Source organism: Parasteatoda tepidariorum, chromosome 11, assembly GCF_982258835.1.
Source record: "Parasteatoda tepidariorum strain Cologne lab strain chromosome 11, Ptep-v5.0, whole genome shotgun sequence".
In the NCBI taxonomy this organism is placed as follows: domain Eukaryota; kingdom Metazoa; phylum Arthropoda; class Arachnida; order Araneae; family Theridiidae; genus Parasteatoda; species Parasteatoda tepidariorum.
Genome location: NC_141765.1, coordinates 68,416,625 through 68,431,105, shown reverse-complemented (window position 1 = coordinate 68,431,105; position 14,481 = coordinate 68,416,625). Strand labels below are relative to the sequence as shown.

The following is a 14,481-nucleotide window of genomic DNA, read 5'->3' as shown; positions in this document are numbered from 1 at the left end:
TCAGCGTGTTTTTTTTATTTATTTATTTAGTTTAGTTTAATCTATTTATTTAGTAAGTTTTGCTCACTGTACCATTACGTTTTTTTACACACTCAAAAAAAATAATGATAATAATAATAATAAATTAAAAAATTAAAAAATAAATTAAAATTTTATTTGTATACAAATGCTGTAATTTATGGTAAAATTAAATGCTATTCAAGTTATTTGAAATAGCATAGTAAAATATTGTTAAGCCTTTAATTTTTCGACTCATATAACTAAATTCTATTTTTTTGTTGCCTTAACCGAAAAGTAGCAAATAAAACGGAACAGCATAATGTTAACAAAATAACATAATACAAAGTTTAAACAAAAGAAAAATAATAAAATGTGCGAATTTCAAAATTTAGATGATTTTATAAAGAATGAAATAGAACGTACAGCGAATTAATCCGGTTCCACACTTTCTATCTCATACAATAAAAAAAGCGGCATCATAAAAAAAAAGAGCCAAACGTCGCAATTTAGAAGTGATAATCTCGCCAAAGATTGGAGTGAAAAAAGAGGCGGTTGAAAGTGAATTCAGGAAGAAATGATGTTGCTCAGGTAATAACGTGTTGGGGGCGTGTGAAAGGACTCCAGGGCCAAGGACATAGCAGTAGTGGCGAGCCGAGTGCTAGGTCAAGGGTGAACTGCCACTATGTACACATAGGACCCTTGTTGTTTGCACCTACCGAGATTCTGTGTAACATTAGTGGAGCCTTCGATCTTTTACTAACTTTCACTGACCTTGGATATCCGGCTTTTGCTAATTCCAAATTAGAGAACTTTCTAATCTAAATGTTGTTGGCAACTTTCTCTTAGAAATGTGCAATAGAGGAGAATAAGTATTTATTTAATTGATCTAAGATGGGTAGAGAATTGTAAAATTAATCAAATTTATTTGTGGCATTGTTTGTTATCTTTACTAATTAAATTTTACAATGTTATCACTCTATATTTATGAAATGAAAAATATTATCACCAGTACTAATAAGGATTTATCCTCATTAAAAAATATATTTTCTCAAACTGCTCTTTTCATGATACTCATGGGCTGAATAGCATCTTCATAATACAACAAACTTTATTATCAGTATACATTATAAATGTAGTTCTTTTTGTTGCAGGTAAGATTGTTTTTGTTTCATTTATAATTAAATAATATACCCTTAATTTAAAGTGTTCAAAAAATCAAATTTATATTTTAAACAAATAGAAAATACGTTAATAAAAAACATAGTACTAAATTCAAAAATAAATTGAGTTAGAAGTTATCGATTCCGAGTACAATTCCATTGCTATGCCCTGAGAAAAAAAGTTCGGCCAAAAATACCAGAATATGGTATAATTTACCGTGCTTCTGGTTCTATTAGACAACCAAAAAGCATAGTAGTTTTTACCGAAGCGCTTTGGTAATGACATTTTGGTGAAATTAACATTAAAATAAGATTTTTATTATCATTCTGTTTGATAGTAAATGTAGCAAAATTTGGTAATTTTAATCATAAGTCGGTAATTTTATCAACATTAGTATAGTTTGAGCTTGCGTAAAAATGTCCAGTTTAATAAACTCTATTTTATTTTGTAAACAGTTGTTAACTTTGTTTCTCGTCTGTTATTTTTTTCCCTTTGTAAGCTATAAGTTAACATATACCGATCTTTACACGATAAAAAATGTGAGTTTATAAATGGCCTGGACAAGGCTAAACTAAATCAGTAGCTTAACTATTACGCATCAGGGCCGTCTCAACATCCAAAAATGGAAGCGTAGAGGTAGCGGGTTCGAATCCCACCACAACCCTGGAATTATTCAATTATTTATATTTATTTATTGTAACACATACGTATGCAGACTTGCGTGCTTAATTTAATGGATCGATGGTTACTTTTATCGGCCTCCAAAGGAACTGAGGGTGTCCGGTATCAGTCCTCGTTAAACTGATCTACCGCACTCGAATAGGTGTAACCCTGCAAAGTGTAACACTTTATGCATCTATTTATTAATTCATATTTATTTATTGTAACATACACCTACGCAGGTTTGTGTGTTCATTACAAAGCTCAGTTTAGATGCTATTGTCAAGTCGAAATACCGATAGCACACGATAGAGAGCGACATCACGAACATATATTTAACTATGTATATAATCAAGTTAAAGTATTATAAATCGTAATTTGCAAAGAGCACTCAAGCTGGCATATGTATGGGTAACAATAAATTAATTAATAAATATTTGGAATGGAATTTTTTTAAATTATATTTTACAGCAGTCTCGCCTTTCCGCTAAACGATATTTAATTTCAAGTCTTCTGAATTAAACGATATATTTTTGTTATTATAACTATTTCAATTTTATCTAATGCAAATTAAAAATTTGTTCAATATCTCGTTCTCTTCTCGAAATAAATAAACAAATACTGGAATTTTTTTTTTTTTCTTTTTTACAGCTGTCTCGTCTTTCTGCCAAACGGTATTTAATTTCGAACTTTTTAAATTAATCGATATATTTTTGTCATTATAATTATCTTAATTTTATCTCATACAAAATAAAAGTTGTTCAATATCTCGTTCTTTCCTCGAAATAAATAAATACTTTGTATAGTTTTTTTTATTTATTTTAGAGCATACTTGCCTTTTAATTTTAACGATATATTTTTGCCATTATAACTATTTTTTTTATTTTATCTCATACATCATAAAGTTTGCTCAATATATCGTTCTTTTCTCGAAATAAATAAATAAATACTTGGAATAGATTTTTTATTTTACAGTAATCTCGCCTTTCCCCCAAACGATATATAATTTGGCGGTAATGGATTCAAATCAACTATGCATATGTAATAATAAATAAATAAATTTGGTTTAAATAGATATCGTATAAAAGATAGATATGTATCGACATAGCGTGTGCTAAATGCGAAAAGCGTCTTTTCTCTTGCCAAATTGATGAACAGAAAGCACGAAAATGAGAAAAACAGTTCAAAAATATTGAACCACTGCCTCTAATATTATCATTTCCAAAGTAAGATGTTTAATTATTGAAATAAAAGAACAAAAAATATCCTGTACAAAAGGAAGAAAGATAAATCGTATCCAGAAACTTTCTTTCTCTAAGATTGTATTTATCTAAAATAAAGGCCTATTTGTCGAGTGTAGAGCAGCGTTATGGCAGCCTTGTCAGATAATAAAAGGATGAAATATTACAAAACAATGGAATAAAATGTTAAGGAAAGAACTAAGAGAGAAAAGAGTGAAAATCAAATTCATATCTTAGATAAGTATATCGAATTAGTTGACATGTTAAACTCCATCGTGGGTGTGATGATTCTTGCCCTTCCTGAGGGCAAGAAAATGTTCTAACAGCATCTATCACACCACACTGATGGAACGAATTGGAACAATAAGTAGAGTGTTAGATGTAATAACAGGGTTGTCTTTAAATCGTAAATGGTTTCGGTATGAATGGTTCAGATTATCGTTTTACAAGAAATGGTTAGGTTTTATTACGAATTTGATTCATTCGCATTTAGGAATGATTTTATACTATTTAATTTCTATCTCGTTTAAGGGATATTTTATGGGATAAAATTTATCTTCTGAGAATTTCGTTTCGGGAAATAATAACGGTGGTTTGTAAATAAATATGCATTTTATTTTAATGGCGCTTTATAGAGTGACTTTACAATATATATTTTCCTATTTCTTCTTTGCGCCACACCCTATTAAGAAGGTAATTTATTTATTTTTTTTTCGCTTTTTTTTTTCAAATATTAGATCCGGAGCCGTGATGGCTCAGAGGATAGAGCGTTTGCCTTCCATTGAGGTGAACCGGGTTCGAATCCCAGCGATAGCTGGTCGATACGAATTCCGCATCCGGCTTTCACCGACCACAGTAAAATATCCTCATTGGTAGACGGATCATGGGTTAAAGTTCCCTTGCCGTCAGGCTTACCATTGGAGGTTTTCGTTTTTTCCCTGTCCATGTATCGCAAATGGGGAAATTTCCCTCAAAAAGTTCTCCACGAAGGCAAATTTCTCCCAATACTTAATCCAGGAGTTCCCTTGTCTTCTGATTTGGGTTCAAAATTGCAGGGCTAAGGAGTTCAGCACCAGTAGTCGTAAACTGAAAGAAAATTAGTCAGCTGTTCAACGACGGTTATGAAAGAAAAATATTAATGGAACATATTTTTTATACATTATTTCTATTAAATTTATTATACGAAATATTAAATAAAAATTATTTTAATTTCGATGCATAAAATAAACTAAGAAAAATATTAATAGGAAATACTTTTTATACATTATTTTTATTAAATTTATTATACGAAATATTAAATAAAAATTATTTTAAATTAGATGCATAATATAAACTAAAAAAAAATAAAAAATACTTTTTGACATTAGTACTCAGAATTTATGTACAACGAGTTAAATAACCTACACATTTTGTATATAAATACTTCTTAGCATAATAAATACGTACCATTTTTTTTTCTTTCACATGTAAACATAATTTTTTTTCTTTCACAACATGTAAAATTTGTCTATTTCACTATAGGTATGAAAATATTTTTAAAAATATAAATTGTTTTATAAAATATTATTGACTAAACATCGATATCTCAAATTTAGTCATACATTATTCTTTGTGTACTTCTAATGCGAGTATACATTGTTCAGAAACAAGTTTACCAACTTCAAACCGAAAAAAAATTCAATCATTTCAGAACGCGCACGAACTATTCTCATCTTTTGATATATGATTCACCATATGATTTTGATATATGATTGTTAAACAAACAAATGCTTGATAACATAGTTCAAAAGCTGAGAGAGTTTTCAAGGAAAAATTGTAAGATTTGATTACTAGTATCTCTAAAGCCATGACGAAGCAGACAAAAATGTTTTAAGATGCAAAAAATTTAATGCAAGGCATTTTCTTTACGAATAAAATCAACCTTAATAGTTAATGGTAATGGTTGATAACCTAAATAGTTAATAAAATACCTTCCTTTTTAATTGTACATTCATGCCAATTAAATTCACCTAAAAAAACAACCTTAAATCTATTGAAAATTATTAATTAACCTACATAGATTTGCACAAAAACCTATGATTTTAAACTGAGAAACAAAGGATCCTATCACGCGTTGTTCGTGAACTCCTAATCCACATATCTCTCCTAACTAATATACATGTTCCCTAACTAATATCATTTGAATTAATTTTCACAATCCTTAACTTCTCTGATTATTTTTTTAATTCATTTTTTTTTCAAATTACACGATAGTTTTCAATTTCATCAAACATGGCTTTTAAAGAAAAACAACTTTCAAATATAAAATAAAAAAATAAGACCTTCAAAAATTTATAATACAAATCAAAGCTATTTTTTATCATTAGTTTCTTTATCTATACTTTTTTTCCTAAGAAATGGCAATCGGCGTAAACGGATACTGGCATCAAAAATAGCTATGTACATCAAATAGTTTCTACGTTTTTAAATGTTAATGTTTTATTCAAACTATAAAAAATATAACGGAAATGGAGTAAATTAATTGATGAAACAGAATTTACGGGTTTACGGATTTTTCTAAAAAATATATTATTTTGATAGGGTAAGTGTTTTAATGAAATTCAATCTATAGAAATTCTAAAATTTACCGCACAAGTCCTCATTAATAATAATAATGTAGAAGCTTATTTTATCAAATAAAAAATACTTTTCCATTTTTATAAAACACTTTTTTCACTCACTCATTTCCTTCATAATTTATTTTGCCTTTAATCAAATAAAAAAAAATTTCAATTCTTTAAAATGAGAATAACATATTGAAAAAATATTTCTATGCAGATGTTTTGGCGTATCATTCTTATTTTTTATTCATAAAAATGCGATTTGGTTTTAAAATAGTTTTCCTTTATGATAAAGAATACATGTAATATTAACAATGACTTATGATAGAATTGCTTTTTTCAAAAAAAGTCAAAGGTAATGTCAATAACAAATGCGAAGTTAAAATTTCTTAGAATGTTAACATAATATGTTCACACACATTATCGCAGTAAAATTTATTGGTATGTTTGTTCACTGTCGGAAAATTAAAAACATCACATTTCTTGTAATATTTATATTTAATTCAAAACACTGAATATTTAATTTTAAAAAATCGATATTGTATTGTGTAAGAATTGACCTGAAACGCTTAATTTTATTTTCATAATCATTTTTTACAATTGACCTAATGTTTCTTTTTCCTTTATCTTAATAAATAAATAGATATGTTTGAATGAAGTTATCAGTGGTTCGAACAATCCTGAATGTAAAATATTGAATACCTAATTAAAAATGCAACTTTGTTACTGTAAAAATTGACATAAAACTGTAAATAGAATTTTCATATTCATTTGTTTGACAATTGGCTCAATTTTTTTATTTTGGTTTTCATTAATTATATCTGACAGTGTTTGAATAATTTTTTTGTAGCATAAACAATATTAAAAACAAATTACGGAACAATTCATTTAAAAAAATAATATCTATCGCTATTAGTAAAAACTGATGCAAAACTCAAAATATATATTTTTTATACTAATTTTTTTAAATATTGACTTAAAAAAATTTTTTTTGCTTTGTTTTTGCTATTAATTCATGTTAATTAGTTTCTTTATTAATTAATCTCTTTATAAATTAATTAATTCACTACTGAATGCAAAATACTGAAAATTTTATTTAAAATATCGACATTTCTTTGTAGTATAAACAATATTAAAAGCAAATTACGGAACAATTCATTTAAAAAAATTATATCTATCGTGATTAGTGAGAACTGATGCAAAATTCAAAATATATATTTTTTATACTAATTTTTTTTTAAATATTGCCTGAAAATAAATTTTTTTCTTTATTAATTAATCTCTTTATAAATTAATTAATTCACTACTGAATGCAAAATACTGAAAATTTTATTTAAAATATCGACATAACATAGGAATAATAAAGAACTAACATAAAGTTCAGACTACAATTTTTATATTCATTGTGACAATGTTGTGTTTTACATTTTCGCTATTAATAACTGGAGTTGTTTGAATAAAGTTCTTAGTAGCAGAACAATAGTCAAAGTACATTATAATTTTTATTAATCTTTCTGAATAAAAAATATTTTTTTTTACAAAAGAATAAATTTTTATTTCATATGATTTACATAATTATTACTAAATATAATTATAACTAGTGTAATTTATTCAGTACATTATTTCTGTACTTATTTGTTTTCACCTTCATTACAAATTTTATTCCCTAGTAAGTAGGTTTTAAGATACGTATCTGAAATAAGAGGATTCTAGCGATTAAAATTTACCTCCCGAAAAACTAAAAACGCTAAACGTTTTCATCCCACAGGTTCAGATGAGTACTAAACATGGCCATATTTAATCTCTTAAAAAAGATAAAAACGAAGAGAGTAGTCATGTTTTTCCTTAATCAAAATTCAAATAATGTACTTGTTAGATAACACCCAAGATTATCTCATAATTTATGAAGATATTCAACAAAGATTCGAGTTAAAACTAGGAAAGTGAGTTAAGAAAAAAAAAAAACTTAAATCTTACTCGCCCTACTGTAAGAATGTTTAAGATTTATTGCCCTTGAAATCGCAGAATACGAGTATTTTTTCTAAGCAGAGCAAATCAATAAGTAAAATGGTATGGCACACCTTTAGCATCGTAAAGACTACCGAATATTTTATGTCATATAAAACGATATGTTTTTATTTATCTATCTTATTTTTTTACGAAGATAAAAATTTTTTTAATTTTAGCTAATCTAATTGATTTCGGAAAATAATGAATTGTGCGAGTTTTAAATGACTGTTTCGATAAGCAATTATTTATGAATATAGCAATTAAGAAAATAATCAATGATTCAACTAGTACGGAACCGATTATCCGGAACGATCGGGACCTTCGCTATTCCGGATAACTGATTTTTCCGGTTTTCTGAATCGCTAAAAAAAGCCGTTTTTTTATAGTTAAACCCAACTAAAAAAGAAAAAAATATTTGGAAATAATCTTAAAAATTAGAAAAAACGATGAAGTAATACACTAATGTTTATTTCCAAAATGATGGTAAGGTAAACATTTTTAAAAAAAGAAAGAAAAATCGTAAAATCTTATGAGGAAAGGAAATTTTTTTTTTTAAAAAATGGCGTGAAAATTTATTGAATTTCGCTCCGGTTTTTTGGTTTTCCGGTTTTCCGATTTCCGGATAACGGGTTCTGTAACTTTCTTTTGCTTTAGTAAAAAAAAATATTGTTTACGTTGCAAGAAATATTAAGCGCATGAATATGCTTTAAAAATATTGAACCTAATTTTTATATTTATGACAAAATTAATTTTCGACTTTTAAAAATTACAATGAATTACAATAAAATTAAGTTTTGATATACTAAAATTACAATTACGCTTGTTAAATCTTTTCAAAAAGTGAGTGTTTGCTAGATGCCTTTGTCTTTATTTGTCGTTATAACCGAAAAAATCTGAAGTTCGTGTATATTTTTGAAAATTTTATTTAAGAACATTTTATTTAAGGAAGTTTTATTTAAGAAAACATACAAGTAATAAAATTAACTACTCTATCTACAAAATAACTTAATAATATTGTTTATAAAAATTTAAATGTGATAAATTGTTTTTATTGCGACCTATTTTGAAAATGACTTGCTCATTTCTGTTTCGTTTAACATATTAGCTGCCAAAGTTTTTCACGCGCTAGAAGCCTAATGCATCAACAATCCTTCAAGTCGTGACGTTTAAGTCTTATCTGTTTCATTTTGGATCAAATAGGAAGCACTTAGTAACTTAGCAATATTGTTGAAGGAAAGCATCATCACCAAATGAGGATCAATCATACGGCATGACATGTTTTCTTAACAACGTAGGACGTAACGCACACGACAAAACAACCGGATTCCGTTGCTTCCGCAAAATTATGAATTACGCGAAGAACTTAAAATGGATGTGCCCTCATACCTGTAAAATGCATTATAAATTTATAATATGCAATTTACATCATAAACTAGTTTATTAAAGTAATTAATTTTCTTTATTTAATGGGATTTTATTGCATATCTTTTCCATGTTAAAAATCGCTTATTTGCGTTTTTTTTTTCTTTCCAAAATGATAGTAATAATTTTCTTTAACAGCCTCTAAATTATAAATATTATTCTGATTTATCTTAAATCTTCCAGCAGACATGTCAATACTGTTTTAAAAACGGGTAGCTAAGTTAAGGTTTTAAAATGCTAGCAAACTACTAAAGGAATATTTGAATATTTTAATAAACTGGAGGCAAAAACTTTCAGAATTAACATTTTGGAATCTCAAAGCTTGTTATTTAAATTTAAACTTATAGTTCAGTTTCTGAATCTTCTAACTTAAAATTTAAGTTAAAATATAACTTTTCTGGCAGGTGCAGGAATGAACAAAATTACCATCCAGGTAGGTGTGTGTATCAGACATACGATGCTGTACTTGCTTAAATGTTATCCTTTATAAGTTTTATTGGAAAACCTCTTTATGTTAACCAAAAATTTTGTTTAAAAGAACTAGTGTTTTGATTTTTATCAATGTATTCAATAAATTTTTGCAATAATCAAAATTTCTTAAAACTATTTGTAGTTTATCATAACGCTAAAGTTATTTGTAATTTTTTTAATAGGTACTTTTGAAATACTCATGAAAAATCTAATATTTAATTTATTTTAGTTTATACTAAGTCAAATACTTAGTAAATCAATTAGCTATAACTAATTATTTTAGTTATTTTAATTTCTCTTTAAATACTGTTCGTGAAATTACAGTTTTAAAACTCTACGATAGAATGCGATATTTATTTAATTTATGGAGATTAAATTTACGAATAAAATAAATGCTAGTTAATGTTTTTTTATTAACATATCGCATGGAGAGAAAAAATTCTGGCAAAATTATCATACTTTTAAGGTAGAGACATTTCTGGTAAAAGAAACAATAATTCTGGTAATTAAACCAAAGTATACGATATTTAAACCATTATATGGTAGTTTTAACGTTAACTATGGTAACAGTTTAAAAATTCTAGTTTTTATTACCATACATTTAATAACAAATTTTAAACTGAAAAGTAAATTTAACAAACCAAATGATTTTTATGCCATGCTCTGAAGTATAGCGAAAAAATTACCAAAATGTTGTTCAGATTCATGTTGTCACTCATTTTACTATTTCTTTTGGCAATTTAAACCTTTTGATGTCAATGCCTCTTACCAAAAAGAATGGTACTAATCAGTTAAAACTTCTTAAGAATGGCGGTTTATTAAAATTGCTTATAGGAGTGCGATGAATGTTAAATATTTTTTATTCTTATATAATTTTTCGATATATAACTTTAAATGTTCAACTAAAGTGTAATGAAGATACGAAATTCCATATCAAACTATGGTAACTGTTTTGTCCATCTTTTATGATAGCGGTCCTCATTAAATTGTTCTACCATTAAATGCTCGGCCTCGCGCAGGTCGTCGGCCTACCTAAGCATGGAAGCCATCCGCTCTGATGAAGATCAGAATTGTGAGGGCATGTCTTCGGATCATCCTCTGGAATGTTAGCCCATTGAATGTTAGCCCAATAACCCATTATGTACCTCTAGTGCGACGTAAATAAAGTACCTTCATACTATCTTGTATGAGAGTAATGGAACTTATTTACTTATTACATATGCATGTGGACATCCTTATAGATACAAAAAACGATTTAAAAATTATTTTCAGTCAGAGTATATTTCAGCAAGAATATACAAAATATACATCTTCTATTATAACGGGATCTGAACCCACAACATTTAAGCTTCTGAGCACGTAGCGCAACAGCAATATTGCACGGCGAGGTGCAAGAAAAACAACCACTTATTATTGGGATCGCCATTGACTCGGAGTGTTGTCCTTCCGCCGAACACTCTGAAACGTAGAGGTAGCTGGTTCATTATCTTTGTGATGTTTTTCTCATTTCCTTGCTATCTGTACTGTAGTTTGGCAAGAAATAGGCCATTCTTTGCATTAAGCACACAAGCCTGTATATGTATCTAAACCAAATTTATTTATTTACTGTTAAACATCCATGGTTACACTTTGATTCGAACATGTAACAAAATAGCTTTTAAATCGCGTTTAATGAAAAGACAAAACTATTGTGAAAAAATAGTTTTAAAAAAACAGTGCTATCCCAGGATTTTTTTTATTTATTTTAAAAAGAAAAATTACATTCTATTTGTTAACAAACTAATTTTATTCTGACAGCAAATACCTCTGATATAATATTTTTTTTTTGCGATTATTGATCTTATTCATCTACTTTTCATACTTATCTCAATTTTTCAGAGGTTTTATTGATTTCCGTATACAACTCGAGGAAAGCATTAAGTTATGCCAATAGAAGTTCTATACTCTCAAAAAAAATTTCAACATTAAACCATAATACCGGTATCTGTAACTTTATTAAGATGAAAAATTTAACCATATCTCCGTTCAAATTGAACTATAGTATCGTTTAATGAAGTTGTAAGTATTGAGTTGTTATTATTGGGGTTTTGAAATAAGATGTTCCTATTTGTGAAAGTGTAATTTTATTTTACTTTTCCCCATATTGATGTTGTAGCAAGTTTTAGTTCTCTGTGATTCGAGACTCTGCAAGATTTATTTTAGTAGTTAGTAATGATTTTTTTTAAATCAATTTGACCATGGAGTTTTTTATGAACCAGTTGCTAAAATTTTTAGTCTATGCTGCGGTTTCTATCTACATTCATAAGCTATTTTCATCTACCTAAATAGAACCGGAGTAGCCTGGCTGGTAGAGCGTCCAAGAGTTCTATCACCGCCATCCGAAGACTTCCAGTGCACAAAATTATGATTGGTGCACGCTAAATCTGTCGCGGTGAATGAATCCCCGAAGTTCCCATAACAAATCAATACCTCTCCGGGTACTGTATAAAAGATTGATGATGCTATGGTTCTGTTCAAAATTACGATCTGCGGATAGATGGATAGTGTGTGAATGTGTCCTTCCTGTAAAACGGGATGTGACGTATGTATGTTGTCTCCGGATCATCCTCAGGGTTGTTTTCTAGACAATCGCCAATAGCCCCATCGCGCAGATCTAGTGCGATGCAAATAAAAGTACCGTGCCATCTACATAAATAGTTACCTTACTGAAATATTCCAAAAATCTCAGTTCATTATTTTATTAATTTTCATGAATATTAAACAAGTTATACATTTATGTGTGTTTTAGATTATGACATTAAATTACTTATTTTTAATTTCAGAAATTCCGTGAAGAGTCAATAGATGGTTCTACGTTACCTTTGCTAACCGAAGATCATTTGATGATGCATCTAGGTTTGAAGTTAGGACCTGCGCTGAAACTTCGATCGACGCTTGCAAGAAGAATTGGACATTGTGCTGTGTGCATGCATTGCGTGCATTGTCATGGTGATGAAAATACAGATGTTCGATCTTCACGATCGCCGACAGTTAGTAAATGACATTTATTTAGCGTCTACTTAAATGACTTCTTCGGTCACTGCTACACCAGAAAAAACTTATTGCTACAATTGCAAAAGCTTTGGTGAAACAGCATTCAATCCAGAAAGAATTATTCCTTGATTGAACACCAAACCTTTGTATAATGCTGTGCGTTAATACTTAGGTAAAAGACTGGAAGTTAAACTAGTTTCAGATAATCATTCAGCTTTGTCGTAGAAGATTTGAAACTATTGATGACTAAGTGCAATGACATATTTTAGTTAATTTATGTGTTGAATTTATAGCTCATTATTTTGATTATAGAGGCTATTTTACGTTGATTTTCGCTCAAGCTGCTTTGGGCAGTGGAAAATACTAAAATATTTTATTTTATATTTCAAAGTCGTTCGCGTAACGTGATAAGAAAAATAGATGATTTGTTGTTTTTGTTTATTTTGATTTTCTTTATTAAATTCAATGAAATCATTTAGTAACTGAGACAATAAATTCTTTTGTTTATAATTTTTGTGTTGAAATTAAATGTGAACACAAATTAGCTAAACTATTTCTATTTATAACTATATTTTCAGTTTAGATGTACTAATTGATAACTCCATATTTTTCACAATTTGCGCATTTTCCACCGATTTTAATACATAAGACAATCATTAATACTTTTCCAACTAATATTGTTGATGTATCTTAATTTCCTCGTGTTCTGTATAAAAAAAAAAACTTAACTGATAATAATTGCTCTTAAAATATATTAACTACTGCTTTAGTGTTTGCTTATCGTAACTGTTATAAATAAATTTAATACGTAGTCTACTAATATTATTTTTAATACAGTGAAATCATATCCTATGAGTGAGGAAAGAAATCAAAGAGAGAAAGAATATTAAGCACCAGAAAACGTTTTTATTAACTTAGTTAACTTGACCGAGAAAGAAAAATCTCAAAACGTTAAGTTTAGAATGGATTGAATCATGATATCATTCAAGTTTAGCTCATTATCGTTCGAATAAAACCTTATTAAATTTGATACTACAGTTCAACTTGAATAAATGCAAGGTTCTTTATTAAAGTTGCCGCAAATATGTTTCTAAGTACCGTGGGGATCATTAATTCTCTTAATTCAAACCTGTACCAATCTTTGGTAAATCTAAAATATTTTGAAAAGCATTCTCTGTTGCTTAATTTTGAATCATTATTTAACAGAGAGATTGTTTTTTAAAGAAAGGAAGTTTGATTTGAAATTATTTTCAGTTTTCTTAAGCGTACTTTAAGTCACCTGTAATATTTTCTGAAGTATCCAATACTTGCAGCGTTTAATACAATATCTGCTATGTCTTAAAAATAAATGAACAATATCCAACATTCATCAAAAATAAATCAACAATATTCAACATTCATCAAAAATAAATCAACAATATCCAACATTCATCAAAAATAAATCAACAATATCCAACATTCATCAAAAATAAATCAACAATATCCAACATTCATCAAAAGTAAATCAACAATATCCAACATTCATCAATTTAAATATATTCACATTTGTAATGTTTTAAATTTTAGCTAAAATTTACAAAATCAAGGTTACTGTAATCTCATACATCAAGATACATAGAGTTGATTAAAGAAAAGCATTGATCAAATTCTTCGCTTTCTTCTGTTTAACCTAACCATTCTTTGTTGAACTCTTCTTTTAATGTATTTTAATTTTATAAACAAACCACATTTTAAATATAAAAGAATAATCACATCCGAAAGTGAAACTGAAATAAAAGGAACAAAAGCTGAGGACCGTGGGTTTTTCAAAAGAAAAACCCGTTCTTATACGCGACACAAACGCCTATTACAAAAGGTACCCACTTTTCTCAGACGCTTGTAAT

At 28.0% G+C, this 14,481-nt stretch overlaps 1 protein-coding gene across 2 annotated transcripts in view; it reads left to right on the top strand.

Annotated features, from left to right (window-relative positions):
* LOC107436447 (uncharacterized) overlaps window positions 1–14,040 on the top strand; it is a 246,518-nt gene extending 232,478 nt beyond the window's left edge. For both annotated transcript variants that reach the window (XM_021145057.4, XM_043040071.3), the window contains exon 6: window positions 12,388–14,040. In XM_021145057.4, the coding sequence (XP_021000716.2) occupies window positions 12,388–12,606 (219 nt within the window). In that variant the 3' untranslated portion in view covers window positions 12,607–14,040. The remainder of the gene's footprint in view (window positions 1–12,387) is intronic.
* Window positions 14,041–14,481: the final 441 nt, after the last annotated feature.